General features: G+C 54.4%; 2 protein-coding genes across 2 annotated transcripts in view; both read left to right on the top strand.

Moving 5' to 3' along the window:
• COL7A1 (collagen type VII alpha 1 chain) overlaps positions 1-20,245 on the top strand; it is a 36,438-nt gene extending 16,193 nt beyond the window's left edge. The window contains exons 52-118 of the mRNA XM_007955367.2: positions 31-66; positions 250-294; positions 566-637; positions 866-910; positions 1,167-1,193; positions 1,376-1,405; positions 1,536-1,616; positions 1,691-1,726; positions 1,806-1,841; positions 1,933-2,013; positions 2,669-2,704; positions 3,079-3,141; positions 3,227-3,271; positions 4,277-4,312; positions 4,387-4,422; positions 4,533-4,628; positions 4,724-4,759; positions 4,853-4,888; positions 4,996-5,043; positions 5,388-5,423; positions 5,552-5,674; positions 5,758-5,958; positions 6,050-6,085; positions 6,169-6,222; positions 6,382-6,450; positions 6,525-6,569; positions 6,689-6,751; positions 6,917-6,961; positions 7,312-7,347; positions 7,490-7,525; positions 7,677-7,721; positions 7,928-7,960; positions 8,040-8,102; positions 8,229-8,264; positions 8,345-8,425; positions 8,560-8,628; positions 9,346-9,381; positions 9,450-9,491; positions 9,669-9,713; positions 9,802-9,846; positions 10,458-10,493; positions 10,578-10,637; positions 10,774-10,881; positions 11,062-11,133; positions 11,290-11,325; positions 11,566-11,625; positions 11,747-11,791; positions 12,087-12,122; positions 12,236-12,271; positions 12,351-12,407; positions 12,556-12,627; positions 13,529-13,600; positions 13,852-13,887; positions 14,221-14,301; positions 14,498-14,551; positions 14,626-14,679; positions 14,754-14,816; positions 15,284-15,346; positions 15,451-15,567; positions 15,748-15,825; positions 15,927-15,980; positions 16,130-16,178; positions 17,159-17,191; positions 17,316-17,402; positions 17,649-17,741; positions 17,902-18,164; positions 20,159-20,245. Coding sequence (XP_007953558.2) covers positions 31-66; positions 250-294; positions 566-637; positions 866-910; positions 1,167-1,193; positions 1,376-1,405; positions 1,536-1,616; positions 1,691-1,726; positions 1,806-1,841; positions 1,933-2,013; positions 2,669-2,704; positions 3,079-3,141; positions 3,227-3,271; positions 4,277-4,312; positions 4,387-4,422; positions 4,533-4,628; positions 4,724-4,759; positions 4,853-4,888; positions 4,996-5,043; positions 5,388-5,423; positions 5,552-5,674; positions 5,758-5,958; positions 6,050-6,085; positions 6,169-6,222; positions 6,382-6,450; positions 6,525-6,569; positions 6,689-6,751; positions 6,917-6,961; positions 7,312-7,347; positions 7,490-7,525; positions 7,677-7,721; positions 7,928-7,960; positions 8,040-8,102; positions 8,229-8,264; positions 8,345-8,425; positions 8,560-8,628; positions 9,346-9,381; positions 9,450-9,491; positions 9,669-9,713; positions 9,802-9,846; positions 10,458-10,493; positions 10,578-10,637; positions 10,774-10,881; positions 11,062-11,133; positions 11,290-11,325; positions 11,566-11,625; positions 11,747-11,791; positions 12,087-12,122; positions 12,236-12,271; positions 12,351-12,407; positions 12,556-12,627; positions 13,529-13,600; positions 13,852-13,887; positions 14,221-14,301; positions 14,498-14,551; positions 14,626-14,679; positions 14,754-14,816; positions 15,284-15,346; positions 15,451-15,567; positions 15,748-15,825; positions 15,927-15,980; positions 16,130-16,178; positions 17,159-17,191; positions 17,316-17,402; positions 17,649-17,741; positions 17,902-18,164; positions 20,159-20,245 — 4,062 coding nt within the window. The remainder of the gene's footprint in view (positions 1-30; positions 67-249; positions 295-565; positions 638-865; positions 911-1,166; positions 1,194-1,375; positions 1,406-1,535; positions 1,617-1,690; positions 1,727-1,805; positions 1,842-1,932; positions 2,014-2,668; positions 2,705-3,078; positions 3,142-3,226; positions 3,272-4,276; positions 4,313-4,386; positions 4,423-4,532; positions 4,629-4,723; positions 4,760-4,852; positions 4,889-4,995; positions 5,044-5,387; positions 5,424-5,551; positions 5,675-5,757; positions 5,959-6,049; positions 6,086-6,168; positions 6,223-6,381; positions 6,451-6,524; positions 6,570-6,688; positions 6,752-6,916; positions 6,962-7,311; positions 7,348-7,489; positions 7,526-7,676; positions 7,722-7,927; positions 7,961-8,039; positions 8,103-8,228; positions 8,265-8,344; positions 8,426-8,559; positions 8,629-9,345; positions 9,382-9,449; positions 9,492-9,668; positions 9,714-9,801; positions 9,847-10,457; positions 10,494-10,577; positions 10,638-10,773; positions 10,882-11,061; positions 11,134-11,289; positions 11,326-11,565; positions 11,626-11,746; positions 11,792-12,086; positions 12,123-12,235; positions 12,272-12,350; positions 12,408-12,555; positions 12,628-13,528; positions 13,601-13,851; positions 13,888-14,220; positions 14,302-14,497; positions 14,552-14,625; positions 14,680-14,753; positions 14,817-15,283; positions 15,347-15,450; positions 15,568-15,747; positions 15,826-15,926; positions 15,981-16,129; positions 16,179-17,158; positions 17,192-17,315; positions 17,403-17,648; positions 17,742-17,901; positions 18,165-20,158) is intronic.
• A 5,592-nt stretch (positions 20,246-25,837) lies between these two features.
• Positions 25,838-27,262, top strand: part of PFKFB4 (6-phosphofructo-2-kinase/fructose-2,6-biphosphatase 4) — a 35,435-nt gene continuing 34,010 nt past the window's right edge. The window contains exon 1 of the mRNA XM_007955292.2: positions 25,838-25,934. Within this exon, the coding sequence (XP_007953483.1) occupies positions 25,838-25,934 (97 nt within the window). The remainder of the gene's footprint in view (positions 25,935-27,262) is intronic.

The raw sequence follows: 27,262 nt of genomic DNA, 5'->3' as shown, positions 1-27,262 counted from the left end.
GGGGCCAGAACTGACTGTCATGTCTCACAGGGTGAAGTTGGAGAGAAAGGTGAAGAGGGCCCCCCGGTGAGAGTCCTCCCCACTATGGTTTCTGTTCCTTTACCCTTCATTGTCATCCCAATGGGCTGGGGGCTTCACCAGGTCATCTAGTGTATCCTCCTGCCTTCTGTCTGGCCTGTGGTAAGCCTCTTCTTTGCTCTACTCCCTGAGTTAGTCTAATTCTAAGTCACTTGCGTTCTCCATCACCAGGGTGACCCAGGTTTGCCTGGAAAATCTGGAGAGCGTGGCCTTCGGGTGAGGCTTGTTGGGAAGAAGAAAAGGGGGTGATGGGGAACCCTATAGAAAGTGGACACAGAGGTGATGGGAAGCTCTGAGGGAGACAGTGGGTGATGGGAGAGTGTTGAGGGCTTGGGAAGTGATGGGTGACTCTGCAGGGAGGCATGAGGTCATGGGAAACTCTGGTATGGATTTTGAGAGTGATGAGGAACCTGGGGCAATATGGGGGCTTATGGGAAAGCCTGCCAAACACTGGGAAGGTCTGTCTCAGACAAACTGCTCTTCCCAGGGCATACCTGGAGCTCGGGGGCCTGCAGGGGAGAAGGGAGACCAGGGAGATCCTGGAGAGGATGGACGAAATGTGAGTCCCTCTGACCCCTGATCCCAGCATCAACCCCACAACCATCCAATTCCCAATCCTTCATTCCATCACCCTGCAATGCTAAACCTTTACAATCCTCACTTCCTGTGACCCTCTTCATCTCAACCCCCAAAAGACCACCAGATCCCTATAGTCCTAATAGTGCTTCCAAAGCTCCCCTAAACCGCTGCCAACCCTGAATGACCCTGACCTTCTGATTTTCTGCAGGGCAGCCCTGGACCCTCTGGACCCAAGGGTGACCGTGGGGAACCAGTGAGTAGTGCAAGGGTTCTGGGTTTGGGAGGGATGGAAATTTCCCGGATGCTGCTGCCATCCTTGGCTAGCACCTCACAAGATGCCTGAGGTCAAGATGGAGAACACTGATGGCCACCCTAGGCCTTGCCTGCCTTTTAGGGCTTGGCATTGGGGTGTTGCAAGGAATATGGGGCCAGAGTGGAACCTGGGGGCAAAACTGAGCAATGACCTGGGACCTCGGGCACCTGTTGACCATAATCCTTTCCTTTCCCAGGGTCCTCCAGGAGCCCCTGGACGGCTGGTAAGGGTTGAGCTGGGTCTAGTTCTCTGTCAAGCACTGTCATCTCCCTTGCCTGCCCCTGTTGGCTCCAGGCTGTGTCCCCTCGTTCCTTCCACTGATCCCTGCAGCCCCCCACTGTCCCCACAACACACACTCTACCTCTTCTGTTGAACCATTGTTCTCATTGATTATTTCACTCACAGGTGGACCCAGGGCTTGGAGCTGGAGAGAAGGTACAAGAGTCAGTGGGTAGAGTGAAGCTGTGACTATAGAAAAAGATCCCAGTGTCCCTTATGACAGATTCTGCCTGGGCATGCCCTGTAGCCCAGTGCTGGTCCTTCAACCGGCTTTTCTCTGCTGCAGGGAGAGCCTGGGGACCGTGGACAGGAGGGTCCTCGAGGACCCAAGGGTGAACCTGGCCCCCCTGGAGCCCCTGGGGAGAGGGTGAGTGTGGCTGGCCCTGGGGGTAGTGTGGGCCTGAGGAAGCTGCTCTAACTCCTTCCTTCCCCTGTCTCCAGGGTACCAACGGGCTTCGGGGACTCCCAGGCCCACAAGTGAGTAATGCACTTTGCCTCATCAGTTGCACAGTCCCCATGCTGGCCCCCACCTCTCATCTGGCCTTGTTTCTTCCAGGGGGACCCAGGAGTCCGAGGCCCAGCAGGAGAAAAGGTGATAGGGTGTGAAGGCTTTTTGGGAAGTGAGCCTGGGTTGTTATATCCATCTTACCCTTTGAGGCCCCTCATCACTTTTTGCTCCTCAGGGGGACCGAGGCCCTCCTGGGCTGGATGGCCGGAATGGACTGGATGGTAAACCAGGAGCTTCTGGTCCCCCTGGGCTACATGTGAGTGAGTCATGGTGGTCACTGCCTGTTTGTGTCTCTTCCCTTATGCCTTCACATGAGAACCCAGCCACATCTGGATTTTCTTGGCTTTGATGAGCTCTGGGACCAGATCAGTTATATGTGTCTCCTAGAACCTGCCTGGTTGGGGAATGTAGTCAAGTGGCCTTGGATTCACAGGAACTAGTGACCTTGTTAGGGAGCTCTGGTGGCGTAGTGCCTAAGGCATTTGACTGCTAACCAGCACTCCTCCAAAGGAAGATTGGGCAATCTATTTCCCTAGTGATACTGCCTCAGAAACCCAAGGAGGGGTCGCTATGAGTCAGGCCTGACTCAATGGCAGTGTGTTAATTGGTTAATTGTTAGTGACCCTGTTGGAGTTAACTGGTGCAAACAGTTAATGCACTTGGCTGCTAACTGAAAGGTTGGCAGTTCAAGTCCATCCAGAGGCTCATCAGAAGAAAAGCCTGGTGATCTTTTTCCAAAAAATCATCCCTTGAAAACTCTATGGAACACAGTTCTACTCGGACACACAAGGTCACCCTGAATAGGAGTCAAAGGCAACTTTTTTTTTTTTTTTTTTTAATGACCCTATCAGTGGGCAGTGCCCCTGACCCCATGGTCATAGTGAATTCCCTGACTTTGAGTTTCTCCTCAGGGCACTACGGGCAAAGCTGGAGACCCAGGGAGAGACGTAAGTAGGGATGATGCTGGGGTGGAGGGGTCCAGGTGTCAGCTCAGCCAGGTCATCGTTGTCATGGCATCTGCAAGAGTAGGAGGAGTTGGCTCAGCCCTGCTCTTGGGAAGGATCTCAGTCCCTGACAGTAGGGTCTCCTTTTCTGACCTCTGCCTTGGGACCCCCAAATTCTGAGGATTCTTCCCTTCAGAGTCTCAGCAGGGGTGCCCCTAACCCATGAGATCTCTGCCTCAGGGGATCTCAATGAGACCTTCCCAATCCTGAGGGTCTCTGCACTGGAGGAGTATCCTCATGGATTCCTCCTCACCCATGGGATATGCCCCAGGGGACATTTCAGTGACTCTCTCAATCCCAGCAAACACTTTTTCCAGGGGCTTCCAGGCCTTCGAGGAGAACAGGGTCCCCCAGGGCCCCCAGGACCTCCTGGAGCACTGGTGAGTCCAGGCTTTCACCTTACCTCTTGCCCCATGACTACCCTCACTCTAGCTCTGACCTCTGACCTATGATCTGTTCCCTTAGGGAAAGCCAGGCGAGGATGGCAAACCTGGCCTGAATGGGAAAAACGTGAGTGTCTGGAGCAGCCACGGTGAAACTCACCAAGAAACACAGCACATGTACACAGCCCGAATGTGCAGATACACAGGAGGCACACATCCAGACCTGTGGACCGACACTGCATGCCTAGCCAGACATATAGATAAGTCCTGAAATACACTCCAGATGCAGCCTTGCAGACATGCAGCCTTGCAGACACATACATAATGAGTAAGGTGGACATGCGGACTTGTGCCCAAATGGACCTATACAAGCTGAGCTATGCCACAGACATGGGTACAGGCTAAGAGTCACAGACACAGGTCGAGATGTACAGATACATTGGTATGAATATCCATTCAGGGTCACTTCCAAGTGACATGTTGACACTCAGACATCTCTACCTAGACTTGTAGATATGTGCTAACACACAGATTCAGAGCCACATATCAACCTGTGGTGAGACATGGCAATATACACATCCATGGCTCTGACATGTGACATATGCTGGGACATGCCGACACATGCATTTATGCCCACATACATGTGTGATACACATAGAGGTCTGCAGAAGACTTGTAGACAGATGCCCCCATACACAGACAACTCTCTAGGCACCAGGGATATGCAGATACATGTCCATCCCATGTATACACATACAAGCCTGTGCCAAGATGTACAAATGGACTGAGACACGCAGTTGCCCACCAGGATAACAGACCTATGTGTACACAGCTGTACACACACACACCCAGCATATACAGACACTCACAAACCCAGAAGTGTGCAGTTGTGGAGTTCTATCTAGAAACCCAGAGGCTGGAGGCCGTGTGCAGTGACATGCTGAGGTGAACAGACTCACACTGGCACACCCTTAGATGTGCACCAGCTCACTCAGTCAGTCACAGGCCACACTCCAAGACATACAGAGACATGGAACAACAGGCACAGATAGTTATCTGAGATCTGCCAAGTCAGAGTCTTGTACCCAGACACTGGGGAGTGTTTGGTCTGATGCGAGTCCTCTGCCCACAGGGAGAAGCTGGAGAGCCTGGAGAAGATGGGAGGAAGGTAAAGCACTTCCACTTGGGGTCTGCTCTGACCTCAGATTGAGGCCATGTCTGAACCACCCGTGTCTTCCTTAGGGAGAAAAGGGAGATTCAGGTTTTCCTGGGAGAGACGTAAGTGCTGAGCTCTCCTGCACCCTCTGAGCCCTAATTCTACTTCTAAGAGATGTAGCTCCACTCTTGCTGGAGTCTCAGGGTCCTGATGCTGTCTGTATCCTCCACAGGGTCGTGATGGCCCCAAGGGTGAGCGTGGTACTACTGGGAGCCCTGGAGTCCAGGGCCCCCCAGGCCTACCGGGGCAGGTTGGCCCCCCTGGCCAGGTGAGTATCCAGGGTAGTTCTGGAACTTGGGAGCAACAAGGCCCACTGGAATGTCATATTCCTTTGTGACCCCTCTGTCTTCTGTCATGTCTCAGGGTTTTCCTGGTATCCCAGGAAACACAGGCCCCAAGGTTAGTGTGCATTTGATGGGTAAGGCTGTGGCAAGGGGCTGACCAGAGTTGGAAGGCATTTTGTCTACCTGACTGTTTATTCTCTATTCTCAGGGTGACCGTGGGGAGACTGGCTCCAAAGGGGAACAGGTGAGGCCCCCACCTTTTTTACTTGCCCAGGTGGCTACAGTTCCCATATTGCACACATACATGGCCCACAAGTTGGGTCCCAGTAGCTTGTCTCCTGGTTTTTCTAGGGCCTCCCTGGGGAGCGTGGACTGAGAGGAGAACCTGGGAGCATGGCAGTAAGAGAAACTTGGGACCCGGCTCTTGACTCTTATATGCATACTCACGTGGGCCACCTCTCTATCCCCTTGCCTTTGCCATGAGGCCCCAGGTCCTGTCCTGTGCTCAACCCCTGCCCCACTGGGCATCCTGTAGCCTATGCCCAGGGAAATCTAGGCAATTGGGACATGCTAGAGAGGAGCTCCCAGCTTACAGTGGTTCTGAGCCCTGAACCAAGAGGTAGAGGGCAGTCTGGGCATGAGGCTGAGGAGGATGGCATGCAGTCTGTTTCTGGGAGTGGTGTGGGGCAAGAGGCAGGGGCTTCTCCTCTGTGGGCAGCTTCTCACCCAGTCTGTGTCCCCAGAATGTGGAACGGTCGCTGGATGCTGTTGGCATCAAGGTAGGTTGTTTAGGGACTGAGGGTGTGGGCAAGTGGGGGACCTATGAGGCAAGTGGTACCCACAGGATCCAAGGGGTGGGTGGTTGCAGTTTTGGACCTTGTTCCTCTGACTCCTTGCCATCTCTCAGGTGTCTGCTCTGCGGGAGATTGTGGAGACCTGGGATGAGAGCTCTGGCAGCTTCCTACCAGTGCCTGAACGGCATCGCGGCCCCAAGGGAGAGCCAGGAGAGCGGGGACTTGTGGGCAAGGAGGTGACTGGTGGCCATTCAGTGGGATGTGCCCCATGTAAGGTGTGATTGCATTGCCATCAGCATTTACTCTTCTGCTCCTGCAGGGCCCCATTGGCTTTCCTGGAGAACGTGGGCTGAAGGGAGATCGTGGAGACCCTGGTTCTCCAGGGCCACCGGGCCTGGCCCTTGGGGAGAGGGGTCCCCCTGGGCTTCCTGGTCTTGCCGGAGAGCCTGGAAAGCCTGGTATTCCTGGACTTCCAGGTCGAGCTGGGAGTATAGGGGAAGCAGGAAGGCCAGGAGAGAGGGTGAGTTGAGGCTGGACTGGGGAGAGCCGGGAATGTGGGGTCAGGAGGGACTGGACTCTCCCTGAATGAAGCCCTGCTATTCGCATTTCAGGGAGAACGTGGAGAGAAAGGAGAGCGTGGAGAACAGGTGAGTTGGAGTGGGGCTCCGTCGCATGGGAGCTATCTGGAGGCTATGCTGGGGCAGCCACCTCATTTCTTTCTTATCTGCAGGGCAGAGATGGCACTCCAGGCCTTCCTGGCCCCCCTGGTCCCCCTGGCCCTAAGGTGATTATCCTAACCCTGTCTTGGGTCTGTGTCTGCTGTCACCAGGAAGCCAACCTTGACTTGACTCTAGAAGCCTCCATGTGTCTCTGATCCCAGAACTCTCTGCAGTTCTGTGATCTGTGATGACCCCTTGATGTCTTTATGACCTCACGCTTGTAGGTGGCTGTGGATGAGCCAGGTCCTGGACTCTCTGGAAAACAAGGACCCCCTGGACTCAAGGGTGCTAAGGTCAGTGTGTGGGATCAACCCAGGGGTCCCCATGTCATGGCATCAGGGCCTGACTTGACATCTCATTTCCATAGGGGGAGCCAGGCAATGATGGTGACCGAGGCCCCAAAGGAGACAGGGTGAGGCTTCCCACCCACCATGTTTCCCTTCGTCCACAGGGTCATATCAGGGGTGGTGTATGTGTGTACCCAGGTACATGGAAGGAACTGGGGGCTTAGGCCTGACACTTCACTTGCAGGGTATGCCAGGCATCAAGGGAGACCGAGGAGAGCTTGGAGAGAGGGGTCATGTTGGCAGTCCGGTGAGTTCTTGCCCCATAGGTCACACATGACATGCTCAGGGACATGGCTCGTACACGTGCAGGGAAGGATCTGCACTGCCTGAGACTGTCTAGGGGGATGATGGGTGGAAGAGAAGCTGGGGTTGGTGGACAGGGGCTGTGTGGCCTTAAACCTATTCTCTCCAGGGTCTACCAGGAGAGCGGGGCATTGCTGGGCCTGAAGGGAAGCCGGTGAGTGGTGGGAGGGGTGGCTTGGCCCAGGCTCCGGGGAATGGCAGCCTCAGGAACCTAAGCCTCTCCCACCCTTTGCTGTGTGTCATCTGCCATCTGTGTGAGGGTTATCTGTGAGAGGTGGTCTGTGCCTGTGTGTTTGCAGATGTGTGATGTCTGAGAGAGGCGGGCCATCTGTGTGTGCAGGCCTCTGTGTTCCCAAGTCCACGGCTTCCTTGTGATCTCAGCAGGGCAGTGCCTGGGACGGGTGGGGGCAAGTGAGCTCTCCAGGCAAAGGCCCTAGAGTCCCAAAGTGGGACAGGCTCAGTTGAGGCCCAGATTGAGACTCAGCAGCCCCTTTCTCTATCTAGGGCCTGCAGGGTGAGAGGGGAGCCCCAGGTCCCACGGTGAGTAACCTAGAACACCTACCTTCCCTAACTGCATCCTATGCTCAGTCTCTACAATGCAGTGCTGCCTCAGTTTTCCTGGTGGGAAACTGACTCTTCTCATACTCTTCAGTCTTCTTCAGAGTCTTTCTCTCCTCAATAGGGTGGCCATGGAGACCCTGGACCACCCGGTGCCCCTGTGAGTAACAGAGAGAAACTGTCTAGTGGGGGTAGGGAGGGATGGGATGGGAATCAGTCCCCACTGATGAGCCAGGCCTTGTTTATGTCAATCCCTGAGCCCAGACCCAGAACTCTGACCCTTGTCTTCTGTCTTTGACACTTTTCTCTAGGGTCTCGCTGGTCCTGCTGGACCCCAGGGACCATCTGGCCTGAAGGTAAGTGCAGATGTATACAGATATGTAGATGGGAGGAAGCTCCATTGCACCTTGGACAACATCCGCCAACCTCCTGGGGTGTCACTGCCTTGAGATGAGGCTGAGCACCAATGTCTCTGCCTCCTGTGCATGTGGGCTGGGAGTGGATTGGTCAGGAGGAGCCTCTTGTCCAACTGTGGGATCATGTAGTCTCTGGACCTTTGCAGGGGGAGCCTGGAGAGACAGGACCACCAGGACGGGTGAGTGGCCCAGCTCATGGGTTAGGGTCACAGAGAGACAGGTGAGATTGGGGCTTCCCTGAACTTTTTCTTCCATCAGGGCCTGCCTGGACCTACTGGGGCTGTGGGACTGCCCGGTCCCCCTGGCCCTTCAGGCCTTGTGGTAAGTGAATCCCCTGTGGCCCCTGCAGAAAAACCATGTCCCTCTCCCCTGGGTCCCTTGTTCTCCTGTGTTCTCCTTTGTTCCTTGCCACATATCCCCTGTTACATCTGACTTGTTCCTCCTCAGGGTCCACAGGGGGCACCAGGTTTGCCTGGACAAGTGGTGAGTCCTGATAGCCAGTGGCTGGGCTGCAAGGTTCAAGGGTCAGCAGACAAGCTCCTAACAGAGCTCCTTCTATTCAGGGGGAGACGGGGAAGCCAGGAGCCCCAGGTCGTGATGGTGCCAATGGAAAAGATGGAGACAGAGGAGCCCCTGGTGTGCTGGTGAGTTCTGGGGGAGCTTGCTGCTGGCCCACTGTGGGACTCTATGCCCAGCTTCATGCCTGGAGGAGGAGAAAGGACGTGGCAGTAGGGACGGTACTGGAAAGACACAAGTTCTTCACACTGCTCTACCATAGGGGCCACCAGGCCTGCCCGGCCCTCTTGGACCCAAAGGAGAGCCTGGACCCATGGGGGCCCCTGGACAGGTAATCTCTGACCCTGACTCTCAACTTGGCACCAACTTCCCTGTCCCACTCTTTAGTTTTCATCTTTCATCCTGTTTTGGTTTTCTAGTGCCACTCTAACAGACATACCACAAGTGGATGGCTTAAACAAACAGGAGTTTATTTTCTTATGGTTTAGGAAGTTAAAAGTCCAAGTTCACAGTGCCAGCTCTAGGGACTATGTGAAGGCCCCTTGACCTTAGGCTTCAGCTCTGCCTCTTGCTCCTGGCCCAACTGAAGTTGGAGGTTTCTCTTAACTCAAGACCGCTTCTGGCTGCTGAGGCTGACAAACCCAAGGCTGACAAGTACAATGGCATAGTCCCCAGATTATCAAACAACACAGCAGGCTGCTAGTTCAAGTCTAGAAACAGTCCCAAGATCTGCAGACGACATGCCATTGAGATGAAGACTCGGCCAAATGCAGGGTCCAAGCATGCCAGAAGGTCCAGAGACCTTTCTTGATGCTGCTTCTCATATACTGGAATAGACATCCCTAAGACAGCTACTAAGCAGCTCCAGTAGATTTGCACCATGGAGTTGATTACCAGTCTCATCATGGGAAATACTATATCCAGCTACCCAGCCACTCAAAACCAGGCCCAGCCAAGTTGATAGACAACTTAACTACCACACATCCTGAGCAGGGTAGGGGTGAGAGACAGGAGAAGGCTGAGTACCTCACTAGGCATTTTCCCCCAGGTGGTGGTCGGACCCCCAGGAACAAAGGGAGAGAAGGTGAGTATGTGTGGGACGCCTGGAGGGGGGGCCTAGGAGCCAGCCCTCTGATGCCTCTCCCTTATCAGGGAGCCCCTGGAAGCCTTGCTGGAGACTTGGTGGGGGAGCCAGTGAGTATGGAACCCTTGATAGCAGGTGACCTTTGACCCATAGCTTACCCACCCCTCATGACCCTTAAGCTCCATAATCTGCCCCACATCTGACCCCTGGCCTCATGCCTTCCTCCTTGAGTCTTATCTGCCCGTGGCCCTGATGCTTATGTTGCTTCCTGACCCGCATTTCTGCAGGGAGCCAAAGGTGACCGAGGACTGCCAGGGCCACGCGGGGAGAAGGTGAGATGGGCCAGTCTCAGGATCTGTGCATTGAGCAGAGAGAGGGGAGGCTGGGTAGTCAGGCCCCCTCACCATCCTTTCTATGCAGGGAGACGCTGGCCGTGCGGGGGAACCTGGAGACCCTGGGGAAGATGTGAGTCTGGGGTCTGAACCAGTCTGAGCCTGGGTTGAGGAGTGAGATTGTGAACATGAGGGGCCATTCTGGGGCCTGTGCATATGTCTGACCCATTCAGTCTGGCTGCATCTTCCAGCATTCAGGACCCTGCCCTTTAAGGCACATAGGAATCATGTATCCTTGGCTTCTACAGTCCCAGGGGTTGAGACCCTATCTTTACTTCCATATGTTAATCCCTGGTCTGTGTTCCTCATCAGGTCTGAGCACATGTGTGTGCTCCTGTCTGACCTCCTGGGTCTCAGGACATATCTGAGTTCTTGTGGGCCTATGCTGGGCTGTATGTTTATAATCCCTGAGAGTGGACATGTCTGAGTCTGTCTGCATTTATGTGCTCTGCTCTGAGCTCCCGTGTATCCACGCTCACATCTGTGGTCCCATACGTCTGTGGTCATGCCTGAACTCTCATTATCTGTGGCTATATCTAAGCTCCTAGGAGCTGAGCCTTGGTACATGTCTAGGCTCCCATGTGTCTCTGATCACATCTGAGCTCACCTGGGAATATTTGGGCCATTTCAGAGGTCAGTGGTCATTGTTCCTTCCCTCTCAGGTGCTGTTTACTTTCTTTTTAGGGTCAGAAAGGGGCTCCAGGACTGAAAGGTCAAAAGGTACATGTACTCTAAAGAGTTCTTGCTGGTGGGTCATGGCCTTGAGACTCCCTAGATCTGATCTGACCCTTCTTTCCCTCAAAGGGTGACCCAGGAGTTGGGATCCAGGGCCCCCCTGGGCCAACTGGTCCTCCGGGTATGAAGGTTAGTCGAAGTTCATCCCCAATGGTGGGAGCATTGGGCAGAGAGACCCTTGGAGGTGGGGGAAGAGGGGATTCTGGGATCAGTCCTGGGGAAGAGTCCTCGGGGACCACACCACTCTTTGCTATCTCTGTTTCAGGGAGACTTGGGCCTCCCTGGGCCCCCTGGCACTCCTGGTGTTGTCGGATTCCCTGGTCAGACAGGCCTTCGAGGAGAGATGGGTCCGCCAGGCCCCAGCGGAGAGCGGGTGAGGGGCTGGGAGCAGCATGTGGGGACTTGAGACTGACTTTAGGACTTCTGAAACCAGGGGGGTGAATGGGAGGAAGAGACCCAGGTCTTGTCTTGGGAACTCTCAGTATTGGGGGATGTTGAAGAAGGAGGGTTCCCAGGTGACTTTCTGCCTCTTTTGCTCCAATTTTTCTGGTAGGGTCTGACAGGTACCCCAGGGAGAGAAGGTGCTCCAGGCCCTTTGGGGCCACCTGGACCACCGGGGTCAGCGGTGAGTAGAAGTACCCTAAGGCCCCACGTGTCTGATTTCCCCATGTGTTAAGAGTGAGGGCTTATATTGGGGACTCTGCCATACTGCACAGCTTGGTACCTACGTGTGGTCTCTGAGGGGCAACAGGACCCTCCCCTCACTTACTCTGACCCACAGGGAGTGCCTGGGCCCTCTGGACTCAAAGGAGACAAGGTAGGTGGGACAATGCTTCTGGCTTTTTCTCATGCCCTTACTGACTCCCTCTGACTTCTGCTGACCTCTGTCAACCCCTGACCGCATAATTTCCATTGTCTCCATCATAACTCTCTGTCTCCTCTAATTTTCCATGACCCTCACTGACTTTCCATGACCCCATTGACCATAATGACCTCACACTGACCCCCAATTCTTCTCCAACCCCCTTCCTCATCCTGGTATCCTACTGATCTCCAGGGAGATCCTGGAGTAGGGCTACCGGGAGCCCGAGGCGAGCGTGGGGAGCCAGGTGTCCGGGTATGTATGTCCTACTCTGTGGCTGCACCCACTGCCATGGAGCACATTGGGGGTCCTTTTATCACTGTTCTTGCCTCTGAGTCCCAATCTCTAAGTTGATGACCCTGATGTCACCATCCAGGGTGAAGATGGCCGGCCTGGTCAGGAAGGACCCCGAGGACTCATGGTGGGTGCCCTTGGGGAGAGCACCCCATGGTGTGACTCCAGTCCCCTGCTTGTGTCCTCTGTGCTCTCAGGGCACACTCAGCAGCCTGTCCCCTACATCCTGCTAGTCCTCCCTGACCTTACTTCCTGGGGTACTCTCTGTAGTCCTTTCCCAGCACCCCTTGTCCTCCTTGTTTACTCTCTAGTCCTCTGTCTCCCTAGTTCTCACAAGCCCCCAGGTCTCCCCTGCCTCCTGAATTGTCTCTCCACTAGTTTCCCCAAATTCCCTTAGCTCACAGTTGTCTTCTTATACACAGGGGCCATCAGGCAGCCGTGGGGAGCGTGGGGAGAAGGTAAGAATGTGGGGAGAGAGTCTCAGGGAGTAAACAGGAGTGGGAATGGATCTTTTATTTCAGGGCTGAGGGCTTTCCAGTTTGGGTGGGACTCACATTCTTCCACCCAATAGGGTGGCGCTGGAACCACAGGGCCAAAGGGTGACAAGGTGAGTGTGGGCATAGGGGAGGGCAGGGGTGGGAGGCTAAGGGTGCCCCTGATTTCTCTGACTGCCCCTTGTCCCCCAGGGTGACTCAGCCTTGATTGTGGGGCCTCCAGGGCCACAGGGTGCAAAGGGGAATACGGTGAGTAGGCCTGATCCATGTGGAAACTGGGTCTCCCTGGGGTTTGGGAGGGGCTCCTGTGTGGCTAGGCCTGGGGATCTGAGAGCACAAACCTCCTAAGAGTGAGGGACCCCCAGCCCCTGACCCTGAGTTCTGACCCCTGACCCAGGGTGAACGAGGGCCTCGGGGCATAGATGGTGACAAAGGACCTCGGGGAGACAGTGGAATCCCTGGAGAGAAGGTATGGAGAAAAGGGTGGGGTGCTTTGGGTTGAGGGGAGATCATGTGGGTTGTGGGGTCTTTCGTAGGGGTCTTTGAGGACAAGAAAGGGGCTTTATGGGAGTCACAGGGAAAGAGCTTCTGTGGGCTATAGACTATAGCATTTCTGTGGTGTGCTATGAGGATAGGGACTTTAAAGAGGGCTCAAGGATTTTTTTATTGTGATTTGGGCGAAAGTTTACAGAGGAAATTCATTTTCTATACAACAGCTCACATACACTTTGTCTCATGACATTGACTGCAATCTCCCACAATGCAATAGCTCTCCTCCTACTTCTTCCCCATATTTACCTCTGTGTCATTCCCTCCCATGCACTCCTGCCCCCTGAGCTGTCTCCCTGTGCATATACAGCCCTTCTATTCTCCCATGATTGATCTCTTCAGGGAGAATATCTACCTAATGTAAATGTTCAGCAGATATGCCTGTCTTTTGTTTGGCTTGAAGCCACAGGAGTGGGTTCAATCCAGACCTGAAGGGCAGCTAGGGCCTATAGTCTCAGGGGTTCCATCAAGGGTCTTGATAAGAGATTAGGGGGAGAGCTCTGTGGGTATGGGCTCTATGAGGGGTCCTGTGGGAATAGGAGGGAGGCTCCTTGAGTGTTAGGGGTACTCCAAGTGGGGTTAGGTGGCCAGTGGTATGGGGAGGGGGCAAGGAGTTGAGGGTTCTGAGCAATATGTGAGCCTTTCCATGGGCTGCAGCCTCCAGCCCCACCCTATACTGGCATGGGGAGGAAGGGTGGGGACTGAGGTCAGTCATAGTAGTAACACTGGTGTGCCCTGCCCCAGTTGGCAGGTTCTAGCTAGCCTCCCAGCCTTCAGCCTGGTCTAATCCTGACTGTATCCCTCTCCTGGTTACTTCACAGGGCATCAAAGGGGAGCCTGGTGATAAGGGCTTGGCGGGGCCACTGGGAGCACGTGGATTCACAGGACCCAAGGCAAGCCTTCTTCTCAGGCACAGTCCCAGAGCTATGTGTTACACACACCTATCCCATGGGTTTCTTCTGGGCATTGAGAGTTTCCAGACTCCTTCCCTATTGTCCACATGTGTGTTCACATGTGATCTGTATGTGGCTTGGGCCCTGGCTGCAGAGTCACCCAGAGGCTGTATGTGCAGCAAATATACTAGCATACAGGAACACTCACATTGAAAGACCACACCTAGCCCCTTGTGACCTGTTTCCCACAGGGCGAGTCTGGTGCTGCAGGGATTCCTGGTGACCCGGTAAGATGCTCCTGCTCTTAACCCTCTGTTCCTACAGGGCTCTGTCCCCATGGTGGTTGCTGCTCTTGTGGTAGCCTTTGACCTTACAGTGGTCCACTGCACTAATGTGTCCTCATGTTGCCCAAGGGATCCCACCTCTACAGTAACTGTCTTTGATGGTTCTACCCATGTGCTAACCCCCTGCCCATGATGACTCTTGTCTCCACGGAAAACCCTGCTCTCCCAGGAGCCCTGGCCTCTAATGTAACTCCTGCCCCCTGCCCACTAAATCCAGGGTGATTTCCTGGTCCTCACTGACCTTCCCTGGCCTCACATTGACTCCTTTTCCCTCAGGGACCCCCAGGGAAGGATGGGGCCCCTGGTGTCCGAGGAGAAAAAGGAGATGTCGGCTTCATGGGTCCCCGGGGCTTCAAGGTGAGAAGAGAAATGGATTTCATTGTTGTTAGAGTGCCTGATGTTGGAAGGTGAGATATCTGGAGTCAGGGATCTGGGGTCAGCTGTTGGGGTATTCAGGGTTGAATGTGAGGTTGGAGTGTCTGGGGCCACTTTGGAGATTTGGGTTCAGGATCAAGGTATCATAGTTGTTTTTTCACCTGCTTTTCTCCCTCAGGGTGAACGGGGAGTGAAGGGTGCCTGTGGCCTTGATGGAGAGAAGGGAGACAAGGTACAGAAGTGATTGGGGGTGGGGGACCACGGGGCCTGGGTCCTAAGGCTGACCCTTCCACTTGGTACCTGCAGGGAGAATCTGGTTCCCCAGGCCGCCCTGGGCTAGCAGGACGCAAAGGAGAGATGGTGAGTGTGGCACACACCCAGAATGGGGGAGGGGCTTGTCAGCCAGGGCCCAGCTCATATCTCCTCTTCTTCAGGGGGAGCCAGGTATGCCCGGCCAGTTGGGGGTCCCCGGAAAGGAGGGCCTGATTGGTCCCAAGGTACAGGGTCTCTGGATAGTAAATATGGGACGGGGTGTGGTAGAGGTAATGGCAAGGTCATGGAGGTTTGGGGCCAAGGAAGGTTGTAGAGGGATGAGATAGTGAGGGGTGGAGTGGGGCAGTGTTGGGGTTTCAGGGTGGGTTGGGCTTAGGGCCAGGAATCATAGAGTTTTAGGATTAAAGGATTGAATGTGAGGCAGTGGAGTCAGATAGGTCAGGGGAAGGGGTCACAGTGGGTGGAGGTCAGTGTAGGGGAGATTGGAATGTCAGCTTAAGGGAAACAGGTAGAGTCAGAGCAGTGGGTGTTACACGGAAGTGGTAGGGATCATGGCAGATTGAGGGTACTGGGCTGGAAGGGTCACAGGTGGTTGGGTTAAGGAAGCTGTGGTTGTGGGCACTGAGCATCATGAGGGGTTATACTGAGGCAGGTCAGGGTGGATGGTCTTTCATACTTCTTCTGTCCCTAGGGTGACCGAGGCTTTGATGGGCAGCCAGGACCCAAGGGTGACCAGGGCGAGAAAGGAGAACGGGTGAGTTGCAGCCAAGGTCATACTGAGTTGAGGGGACTGTGCTTCCTGGGAGTGAGTCCATCTTTGGGTGCTCTGATCACTTACCTTGTCCTGTCTCTCCCCAGGGGCCCCCAGGAATTGGGGGTTTCCCAGGACCCAAGGGCAGTGATGGCTCTAGTGGTCCACCTGGGCCACCTGGCAGTGTTGGTCCCAAAGGTCCTGAAGGACTTCAGGGCCAGAAGGTGAGAGGCCTCAACTCTGACCCCTGACCCACCCTGATCCTTAAAACTTTGCTGATCCCTGACCCTGTAACTCATCCCCCACCTTCCCTAACCCAACCTCTGAACCTATGCTCTCCAGCTTCCCTGCCTTCTGACCTCCACTGCCTCTGACCCTGCTCACTTGATCCTTGTATATGACAGGGTGAGCGGGGACCTCCTGGACCAAGTATGGTGGGGGCCCCTGGGGCCCCTGGAACCCCTGGTGAGAGAGGAGAGCAGGTCAGTGAGGATTCTTGGACTTGGGGTCAGGGATTGGAGTGAGTGACAATTGGTATTCCTGAAATCAGAGGTCACGGCCTGCTCCCATCTATTATACATAGGGGCGGCCAGGGCCTGCCGGTCCCCGTGGTGAGAAGGGAGAAGCTGCACTGACCGTGAGTGTGGGCTGGGTGGGCAAGGGCTCTGATCTCTGGTCTCTGGGCCCTTGACTTGCTGTTCTCCCTCTATGATACCTGCATCGTATGCCCCATGTTCTTCCTGTGATCCTTGGGTTCTTCATGTTACATGTGGTCTTGTCCCCCAGGAGGATGACGTTCGAGGCTTTGTGCGTCAGGAGATGAGTCAGCACTGTGGTGAGTGGGGGGCAGGGCAAGCCCAGAGTCTCCTGTGACAGCAATTATGGAACTGTTTTCATCTCTGGACAGACACCCCCAGGCAGGCACATGCTATTGGACAGACATACAGGTGGATACATGTAAGGACAGACATGCTGACAGATCTTTTCTCAAATGGAGACACACAGGCAGGTGTGGAGGGACACATAGGACCTTTACTGGACCCTGCAATAATGGATGGACACCCAAGGGGAGATGGATTTGAAAGACTCACAGGTGGCACCCATGCTGCTGGAGAGGGGACAGTGAACACAAAGACAGAGCCCACAGACAGAAGATATGGAGGCAGACAGGCCCTCAAAGATGGCCAAACTGGCAGACAGACAGAGAAGGGGACACATGGGCTGCTGGATGCCCAGTGTGGGTATGGTGTGGCAGGGGAAGGGATGGAGCTGGGAGCCAAGCTGGTCCCTCGGGCCTAACATGGAGCCAGGCAGGATGGTGACAGCCCTGAAGGGCATCAGAGTGAAGTCTTCTCTTTCCGTCTCTTTCTACTTGTGACTGCTTTCATTTTCTCTAGGTTCAGAGGTTGGATTAGGGAGGTTGGAGGATGAGTTGCAGGGTCAGGGGTCAGCAAGGTTTTAAGGGTCAGGGTGGGTCAGGGGTCAGAGTTGGGGCCTCTCACCTCTGATTCTGGCTCTTGTCTCTTTCTCCCCCTCTCCATATCTTGTTTCTGACTCTTTCTCTTGCCATTTGTTGGCCTGTTTCCAACATCTATCTCTCTGTTCTTTGTCTGTTTCATCTTACTGTCTTTTTTCTTCTCTTTCTCTCTGCTTCCCACTCTCTCTCTTTTCCTCTCTACTCCTCTCTCTCTCTCTTTCTCTATTCTGCTATCTCTCTTTTCCTCTGTACCTCCCTCTGTCTATATACATCCCTCTGGTTTTCTCCATCTTTCTCTGTCTTTTGTCTCTGTCAATGTCTTTCTCCACACCTTCCAGCTTGCCAGGGCCAGTTCATTGCATCTGGATCACGTGAGTAGTTTTCTGGAGTCCTCCCTTCAGATTTTCTTCACCTTACGCCCTGTCCTGCCCTTCACCTGGCTGGGTGGTTGCCATGCTGACCCTAGGGCCCTGTGGCCCTTGTTCTTTGCTCCAGGGCCCCTCCCTAGTTATGCTTCAGACACTGCCGGGCCCCAGCTCCACCGTGTGCCTGTGCTCCGGCTCTCTCATGCAGAGGAGGAAGGTGAGGATGGCTGGGCCCATGGTGCATGTGTGGGTGGGGCACAGACATGCACACACATGGATGCTTGTGTACAGGAAGGGCACATGCCACGTATACAGGTCCACATGCAGGGCACATGCATGAACACTCTTTTGCCCATATGTGGAGAGATGGGTGCTGCCTACCCTGATCTGAGGACCAGGGTTGAGTGGCATGGACCTGGCCCAGCAGCAGCCCCACTCACAGCACATCCCACTCTGTGTGCAGACCAGCTGCCCCCTGAGGATGATGAATTCTCAGAATACTCTGAGTATTCTGTGGAGGGCTACGAGGACCTTGAGGCTCCCTGGGAAGGTGATGGTGAGGATGGAGGCCCTGAGCCCAGGGGGGTTTGAGTAGGGGCAGACATCCATCTCTGCTTCCATTGTATCTCTGTGGACCTCTCACTGGTCCTAGTTCCTCTTTGACCTCATTCTACTTCCTACCATCTCTGCTGACCTCTGACCTCCACTGACCCCAGATCCCTGTTCGCTGCCATTGGATGAAGGCTCCTGTACTGCCTACACCCTACGCTGGTATCACCGGGCTGTGGCAGGTGGCATAGGATCCTGTCACCCGTTTGTTTACGGTGGCTGTGGAGGCAATGCCAATCGTTTTGGGACCCGTGAAGCTTGTGAGCACCGCTGCCCACCCCAGGTGGTCCAGAGCCAGGCAATAGGTATGGACCCATCCCCCAACCCCACTTGGGAACTGGGCACTGAGCCTGCCCAGATCAGCTCCTGGGTGAGGAGCTCCCAGATCAGGGTCCTGGGTAAGACCCTGGACCCCCTCTGACTGGGGGACTTGGGACAGATCCCCAGATCAGAGACTGGATACAGAAGCCCAGCTGTGGAGTCTCCAGTGTGGTCTCCCTCCAGGGTCTCTCCTTTAAGAACCTGAATGAGGACCCTCTGTGAGACCAGAGTCCCCACTTCCTGTTGTGGCCTCAGCTCCCTCCCCCATTGATGCCTTTGCCTTGTATGTCTCTGTGGCATATTTATTGGGTGGAAAAATCAGATGACTGAAAACAGTTCCCACTCACCCCACCCAGATGCTGCCCAGAGCTGAGGCCCAGACGATGAGCTGAAGGTCCCCTGGAGGAGTCTGGGTCCCGACAAGACCCCATGGTCCCTCCCCTTGGTGCTAGATGCCTGTGTGCACATGAGCGTGTACGAGTGTGTCCGTTATTTCAGTGACGTGGTCCCCGTGGGTCTGGCCTTGCCCCCTGTGGACAAACCCCCTTTGTGGCTCCTGCCTCCCTGGCAGCTGACTCACTGTGGGGGTTGGCTGTGGGCAGTGAGCAGATGTGACTGGTGTCTGACCCGCCCTTTAACCCAAGCCTGTGATGACATGGTGCTGATTCTGGGGGGTCATTAAAGCTGCTGTTTTCAAAGACCCTTATTGTGATTTTTTTAAGAGATGTGTGGACATGTTTTTGGGGCAGGGTTTCTATGGGAGGAGGAGCATCAGTATTGTCCTATGTGGGTACAGAGTCCCCCTGCTCAACTCTGATCACTGATGTGATCTTCAGTCCTCAGTTTGTCCCTAGAAAGGAATAGACAGGATGAGGACTGAGGATGGCTTCTGGCTGCCCCCCCAGAGGGGATGAGTCACAGGTAGGGGGCTGCCTCATGCCAAGAATCATGGCCCAGTTCCCAACCCAGGGGGCAGAGGGAGATAAATGGGCCCTGAGGTAGGGCGGAGGATCAGACCACAGGACAGCATTGCCTGGCCCCAGTCCTAGACAGACCCAGAGGCCCCAACTTACCCCTGAGGAGGCTGGTCCAGGTAGGACTGGTATCTATCTGGTTGGGATGGACAGGGTCTTGGGGGTTGAGTGGACCTGGGAGTTGGGTTAGTGGAGGTCTCTGAACCTGGAGTGGGGGCAGTCTGGGATCTCTGACTGCTTCTCTGCCTCACGGACTCCTGTTCCTGACCTTCTCTGAACTGGATCTGCCGCAAGTGCTCTTGCTCAGAACCGCAGTCACTCTTTTTGTCCCTCTGTGTTTCTGTTTCTTCAAATCTCTTTTATTTTTCGGCATTGCATGTCTGTGGACTGGCTTCTGTCTCTTTATCTTTTTCCTCTAGTCTCTTTCCATTTTCCTCTGTTTCCATCATATTCATCTCACTCCCTTTCTCTCTCTCTCTCTTTCTGGATCTCTGTTTTTATCTTTCTCATTCTCTTTGTGTTTCTATCTCCCTGTCTCTTTATTTCTGTCTCATTCTTCTTCTCACTCTTTTGGGTCTCTTTGGCCTCCTTCTCTGTCTTGATTTCCTCTGTCTCACATTCTCTCTTTTGTTTCTTCATCTCTCTATTTTTATCTCTCTTTGTCCCCAGTGTGGCCTCTCTAATCTCTCTCAGCCTCTCCCTCTCATTCACTCCATCTCCGTCTCTCTGTTCTCACTACCTGTCTCTGTCTCTGGCTCATAGCTGACTGGAGGAACTCTGGCCTGAACCTGTTTTCTCCTCACAGCCTGACCACACAATGACCAGGTGGGCTCTGCTGGTGCTGATGGTCCTGATGTTGCACAGGGTTCTGGTCATCCCAGCGACCCCTATCTCAGCCTTCCAGCTCTCCTCTCACAATTGTTCCCAGACCACTCCCTGCCCTGTAACCTCAGAGAGGCCCCCAGCCACAACTACAGGCCGCTCAGCTGCCTGGGGCCACTCTAACCCTAGGCCCTGGGCTAGACCAAGCATTACCCTTTCGCTGGATGTCCCCCTTGGCCTACTGCAGATCCTGCTGGAGCAGGCCCGGATCAGGGCTGCCCGGGAGCAGGCCGCTGCTAACGCCCGCATCCTAGCCCATGTTGGCCGCCGCTAAACCTGAGAGAGGGGGTCTCAAGGACTAAAGGATGCGGCCACACACAGATGAGAAGAGTCGGAGAGCAGTGGGGGAGCTGGACGGCACCACAGCTGGGCACAGTGCATCTGTATGTACACTACATGAGATCACTGCTATGTGATGTCATAACACACTTGGGTACTGCACAGTTACAGTGTGTCTGGACAGCCTGGACATCACCATGTCTGGACATCCATGCCACGTGGACTCTTGCCATGTCTGAGTGCCCCACAGTCACAGAGCATCTGGACACTGCCACATATGCCCACCGCTATACCACTTTCCGGAGCCCCAACACAGACATGCTGCATTCATTTGAGGGCCACTTCATATGGTCACACCCAACCCTGTCTACTCCTGAGCCAGACCCAGTCTATCTAAGCCCTGTAGGTCTGGGCCCTACATCATAGGTCACCACAGGGAAGTGCTGATGAGGGTCACAAGTTTTGTGCCCCATGAAGTAGCACCTACCCAGATGGATGGGGCCATCAGTATCATCTCCAGGTCATCTCCCAGGATGGCGATAGGTGGGAAGTCTGAGGCTGTGACAGTCTTGCCTTGTGGGGAATATGTGTGTGAGTGGCTGAGCCTTTGCATGCTACTTCTGGTACGACTCGCTGTGTCTGAAAGCTCTGAGTGTATGTGAGCAAGGCAAGGGCTAGATGGTCCCCTCTGCATGAAGCCTTCACTGCACACAGCCAGGCAGTCCTCCTGTAGCCCTGCACACACAGCCTTGGTCTTGGACACACGGCTCCGGGGAAGAAGAAGCTCAGGCTGTTGGGCTCCAGCCCAACTCTACCCCTTCCCCACTGAATTGTTCTGGGCAGAGGTACTCACCCTTCTGAGCCTCACTTTCCTTATCTGGAAGGCAGGGTGATGCCACCAAGCTTCTTGTGAACATTAGGTGATACAGTGTATATGAAAGTTCCGGCATGTAGCAAGTGTTCAATAAATTAAAGTGATTAAAGGATGGGATGGATGAGAATCACATAGTCATGTGTACGCAGTGACACATGAAGGCTGAATCATAGCTGGCTACACTGTCCCATTGTCTTCTCCTCGCCCATTTCACTGATCATGGTCCTTTGGTTGGAGAGGAATAGATTTCACCTCACTTCTTATTCCCCTACTCCATTGCTGGGCGGTACAGATCACTCTCCTGGGAGATGGGACTGACTTTCTGCCCAGTGTGGGCAGGCTTGCCTGGGGATAGAGCAGGAACTGTGGGCAGTGTATACAACACAACCCCAGCTGGAGATGAGGGCAGTCACTGGGCAGTGTGGTTGGCACTGTCTAAAGAGAGAGGCCAAACCTAGGGAGTGGGGCTGCCTGGGATGGGGGCCCTGACGTTGACCTCCACATTTGTGAAGAGGCTGCCAAGCAGCCCTGGGGGGGCGGGCCTAGGGCGGGGCTGGGAGAGGCGGGGCTGTAGGGCAGCCTACGACTGTCTTCCCAGCAGCGGGGCAGGCTGGGTTCCCTGACTCTGGAGTCAGGGGACCGCAGGTCTGGCCAGATCCCCCACAGGATGGACAGACGCACGGAAGGAGGCAGCTCCATGATGGACTCAGAACTCCTGGACCCAGAGCCAGGGAGTGGCAGGCAGGGTAGGGGCGAGGAGCTGTGGGGAGGGTGGGGGGATTGGGAAGAGACTTGGGTGAAGTGTGGGTGGTGGTGAAGGGGGCACTAGGACATTGGAGATTTCTCTGGTTATAGGGGTGCTCTGAAGGGACGTCAGTCTGTCAGTGGTAAGGAGGAGGGGGAACACTTGCCTTGCTGGGGAAAGTGGGCTGGGCCAAGGGGAGCTATAAATAGCGTCTTCCTCCAGCCCAGGGGAAGAGAAGGCCAGCTGAAGCTGCCTCAGGCTCTCCTGCTCTGCCCTTTGCTGGTTCCCAAGGGGTCACTTCCATTCAGGACCCTTCCAGGGGTCACACCAGTTAGAGAGATTCAGAAGCTCATTTGGGAAGATTTCAATATGCTGTGGCTTTTGCCCTTAAATCAGCATTTCTAGGGTATCTACTGTGTGACCTATGCCAGTCCTGAGCTGCTCTAAGTACCTACTGTGTGCTCTGTCCTGGTCATGCAGCTCTCTGAACATTTACTCTGATCACATCAGTTCTGAGCCACTCTGAACATCTATTGTATGCCCTGGCTGATCCTGAGCTGTTTTGAGCACCTACTGTGTGCCCGTGACAGGCCTGAATCAGGAGGTGCAGCCCAGGGTTCACAAGGTTGTTTAGTCACATGACTCTATGCCCGCAAGTTGGAACCCAACACCCCCTTGTGATCGCTGGATCTAGGTAGGTGCTGGATATGATATTTGGCTGGAAATGGCCAGAGGAGACTGGAACTCCTGGAACCTCACAGTGACAGCAGAGGAGCGAGGAGAAGGGGGACTCAAGTGGCAGGGAGGTAGCAGAGAGCCATGGTCCCACTACAGTCTACCTGCCTCTGTGCACATGCTTGAGCGCAAGCCTTGTTTTTGTGTGTGCTTCTATGTGTGCATCTGTGGGTGTACACATGTGGCTGTGCACATGTGTCCATGTGCACCTGTATGCTATGCTCATATATGTCAGTGTGTGGGTCTGTGAGGCATGCACTGAGGTCTAGGTCTGTATGCTGCAAAGGGTGGTTTGGGGTTCTACCAGGAATACAAGGGCAGAGAGGAGTCTGAGCATTGAGAACTGACGACTGAGCAGTACTTTGGCCATGCCATAGCTTACAGCCTGGGACACTGGGAGGAGGCCCAGTGGTCAGGACAGAGGGCACCATGGGAGACTCTCAGGGCCAGGCTGGGCAGGTTCCTATTGAGGAGGGACTGAGCAGGACATGTTCACACACACACACACACACACACACACACACAGTGTTAATCTGAGCACACTCACCCACCCCTGGGATAGGATAGTGGCTCACTTTGGGATGCTCTTGAAGAGGTCAAAGCCAGGAGAGCCAGTTATTCTATTGGGCACCTACTGATGCTGAGGGACCAGAAAGCATTTCCATGGAGAGACTGAGCAGGAGCCCAGGTGTAGAGATGAGAAATGCAGTGATAGTGCAATGTGTGAAAAGGCAGGTTTTGAAGGGCTGGGAGTTGAGCCAAGTCCATCCCACATTGTGGGCTGACTCTGTGACCTTGAGCTTTTCTCTCCTTCCTGATCCTCAGTTTCCTACTCCAAAAACAGGGCCATGTGAGGGGCCATGGAGAACATCTTCAGAGCAGATGCAGACTCTGGCCTTGGGAAGGGGCCCTAGGCTTCTCCTGCTCTTGACTTGTTGCCTCTTAACCGGATATTGTGACTTGGGAGGGTGTGTCAGGGTTAGCCCAGTCAGACTGTTTTGGGGAAGAGTGGGAGTTGCAGTACAGCTGCTTTTCTTGGGAAGTCAGACTCAGACTGCCTGGGTGTTGTAATGGCTCCTCAGAGATAGTTGTGGCCCCTGCTCCATCCTGGCTGCCCCCTACCCTCAGCACTTGACTAACATGCCAGGAGGGCTGGGGAAGGAGTCAGTGGGTGGCAGGTTTTGGGTCTGTGGATGTTAGAGGAGGGAGCCTTTGCTCTGATCACTGTGCTTGGTGTCGGTCAAGGTGTGGGCGTATGGCTATGAGGTCCCTGAGGCCACGCTGACCCCAGGATAGCCTTGAAAGTGGCCCAGAAGAAGGAAGACATGACTGTGTCAGGAACAGAATGAATGGCTTTGGGGAAGCAGGGAGCAGGCGGGTGGTCACAAGGGATACCCTGTTTATCAGTGGCTGCCTATGAGTGTGCTCACAGCTTCTGGGCATGACGTAGGGGGGTAAACCCTGCAGAAGGAGGACAAGAAAGGAGAAAGTGGTTGACCTTTCCTGGTGTAAGGCATTCCCCAGCTACAAGTGGTTTGGGGGAGGGTCCAGTCCAGGTGGGCTTCCAGCATGTGGAGCTCCTGAACCTGTATTTCTTGTGACATAGGTGAGACTTCTATGTCAGAGTCATCTCCTAGGTCCCTTGGGTGAGGCATATACAAATCAGCTCTCATGGGCTGGATCATGGTCTGGAGGACTGACCCAGGCAAGGTGGGGCAGGAGGGCAAAGGGAGGAGGCACTGCATCTCCTGCACACAGGATCAGCTCTGTTCTCATGACCCTAGCACCTGGCTCCTGGCTGCCCATGCCTTGTGCAAAGAACCAGATGATGAAGGGACCCTGCCAGGGACATGGTAAAGAAAATCACTAGAGGGCAGTGTGACTCAGGTTGGAACAGTGTCAGTGGGAGTAAGGGCAGAAAATGGGCTGGAGACAGAAAATGGACAGAGAGGAGGTTAGGAACCTGCAGGGACTGGATGGGGACCAAACATGAGAGAATGAGCCAGGGATTCCTGCATTTTCAGAGACAAGAGGGTTATAAATAATAAATAACACTAAAATGGAGTCTCTGGGTAGAGCAAACAATTAATGGGCCCAGCTACTAAAAGACTAGGGGTTCAAGTGCACCCAAAAGCACCTCCAAAGAAAGGCCTGGCAATCCACTTCTGAAAAAATCAGCCACTGAAAAAGCCTATGGAGCACAGTTCTACTCTGGCACAGTGTCGCCATGAGTCAGGGTAGACCCTGTGGCAACTAGTAACACTATCATGCTTTAAGAACAGATTTCTCAGAGATGGACACATTTAATTTATCCCATTCGACAGCAGTGAGTTTGGTTTTTGGTTTAGATCTTGTAAGGTTAATGACTTGTGCATTCCATTTTTCTGATAAAAAGACTGAGTGAAGCTCATGATTAAAAATTTAATTGGTAAAAATGAAATCCGAAAAGAAGTAAGATACTGCCAGGACTTTGTGTGTATACAGAAGGTTACAAGGTCTCCCTTACTTGCTCCGGTTGGCCTGGGATTTAGCAGGAAATTCTCAGCAGGAGCAAAGACGAAAACCTTGATCAGTTCTGACATTCGTCCTGTATCCCTATTCTTGAGATAAAGGAGCTTCCCAGCGTGTTCCATCAGGCCGCTTCTTTGGGCGGGGGAGGGGCGTGGGGCGCGGACCGGACAAGGTAGCATTAGTGCCAGGCCGGTAAGACGCAGCGACGTTGACTACCAGGATCGGTCCTGACCAATCCGGCCCTGCAGATCACCCAGGCCCCGCCCCACTGCACTCAAACCCCTCCTTCCTGGGTGTCCCTGAGGCCTTGCGTAGCAAGTAGAGCAGTGCCTTGGGGCGGAGCTGCAGCTCCTAGGTCCCTTGGGTGAGGCATATACAAATCAGCTCAGTCCGGTTGGATGTGCTGGGTTTGTTCGCTCAGGGCGGGGCCTGCAGTCTTGAGCACTTAAGGACTTGGACGAGCGCGTTCTTGATCCTGATGTAAGGGTCTGGACCTGCTGGGTCCTTCACGGGCCCCTAGGCGAGTTGGGCATGCGTAGTCTATAACCAGCTCTCTTCAGTTGGGGTGGAGCCTACTCTTTCTAGGGCGGGGTCTGCTGGGGTCATGCGTTGTCGAGGCTTGAGGAGGGGCGGGGCTCGGGGGGCGGGGATCGGGGGGCGGGGCCTCGGCGGCCCAGCAGCTGGGTTGGAAACCGCGCAGTCCGGCTCAGCCCGGCACCGGGATGGCGTCTCCAAGAGAGCTGACCCAAAACCCCCTGAAGAAGATCTGGATGCCATATAGCAATGGGCGGCCTGCCCTGCATGCCTGCCAACGGGGTGGTGAGGCGGGGTCTTCGGAGAGGGAGGAAGGAGATGCAGGGGAGGGGTGGGTAGGTTGGCCTGGGCAGGGGTCTCGCGTGGAGAGAGGGCCATGGACAGGTGGGCAGCCGTAATGGTGGAGGACCAGGCACAGGTGTGACAAAGGAGAGGAGCGGGAACAGGTGTGTGGTGACATTTCGGCTCAGCAGGGCTAGTCTGGTCACCATCACCTTGGGGGGTGCTTCCACCCGTCCACATCCTACCCTGTCCCCACCGCTGCTGGCCAAGCGAGGACCAGGACTTACTGTGGTCACAGCCTGGTCCTTCCCTCTCATTAGGGTAGAGCTCGTTGCCCGGGTCTGAGCTGTGTGGTCCTAGGTCAGTCTCTTGGCCTCTCTGAGCACAGACCTTTAGAAGGCCGGAAGGTGAGCTAGTGCTTCAGTGGGGGCAAGGGCACCCCTTGGTCTTCTGCACTCACTCCTGGGTTTTAGGAGGTGTAGCTGTGCTCGGGATAGAAACAGGAAGAACACTATGCCATGTCTTTGTGTCCATGGATGTGTAAGTATCCACACGAGGTTGTGTGTATAGCAAAACTGAAGGATGAAACTTGGAGGAGATTTGTGTCATTGTTAAGGGGCTTATTTCTCTTGGACTTTTAGGTGTTTACTTTCCTTCCTTGACTTTCTGCTTATTCTTAAAATAAGCCTGCAGCATTTTTATTACCAGGGAAAAGAAATCTTTGTGCTAGGAGTATCTGCAACATTGTAGTGAACTTGCAAGTTGGCAAGGACCTCAGAGAACATCTAGTTCAACTCACAGCACAATATGGAAATGGGAATTTGGAAATTGTGTGATGTGCCAGGGAGTCCTTGCACTCCTGGTCTCTGCTTGGACATGATAAGGGAGAGGAGAGTTCTCTCCCTGGGGCCATGGCTTTGACCATGATGTGCTCCCTGTGGGACGAGGTAGGTCTTGGTTGGGGGCTGAGGCTGTGACCACTGCCTATGCTCTGAGTCCTGAGGAGCTGTAGCCACAGGACTCCTTTGACACTTCTCTGAAGGTGTGGAGACCAAAAGGTCCCCCTCTCTTGTGCTGCTAGCCAGTCTGTTAGGGTGGTGTTGTCCTAACTAGGAGGATGGTGCTGGAACTACATAAAGAAGAAAAAGTGAGAACCTAGCCTTTGGAGGCAGGAACACCTGAGCCATGTCCTGGCTCAGCTTTGTGACTTTGGGCCAGGAACTGGCCCTCTGGGCCTTGGGTTCCTCATCTGGGGGATGGTAACTGTCATCAGTCCTTTTCCATGACGCTGCTGAATCTGAATCGAGCAGGTGCTTGATAAGAGGTAGCAG

The sequence above is a fragment of the Orycteropus afer genome, unplaced genomic scaffold (assembly GCF_000298275.1).
Source record: "Orycteropus afer afer isolate SDZICR_OR568_19922 unplaced genomic scaffold, OryAfe1.0 scaffold00498, whole genome shotgun sequence".
NCBI classification, from domain to species: Eukaryota; Metazoa; Chordata; class Mammalia; order Tubulidentata; family Orycteropodidae; genus Orycteropus; species Orycteropus afer.
Note: the sequence above shows the minus strand (reverse complement) of the source record. Positions and strands in the feature narration are given on the sequence as shown.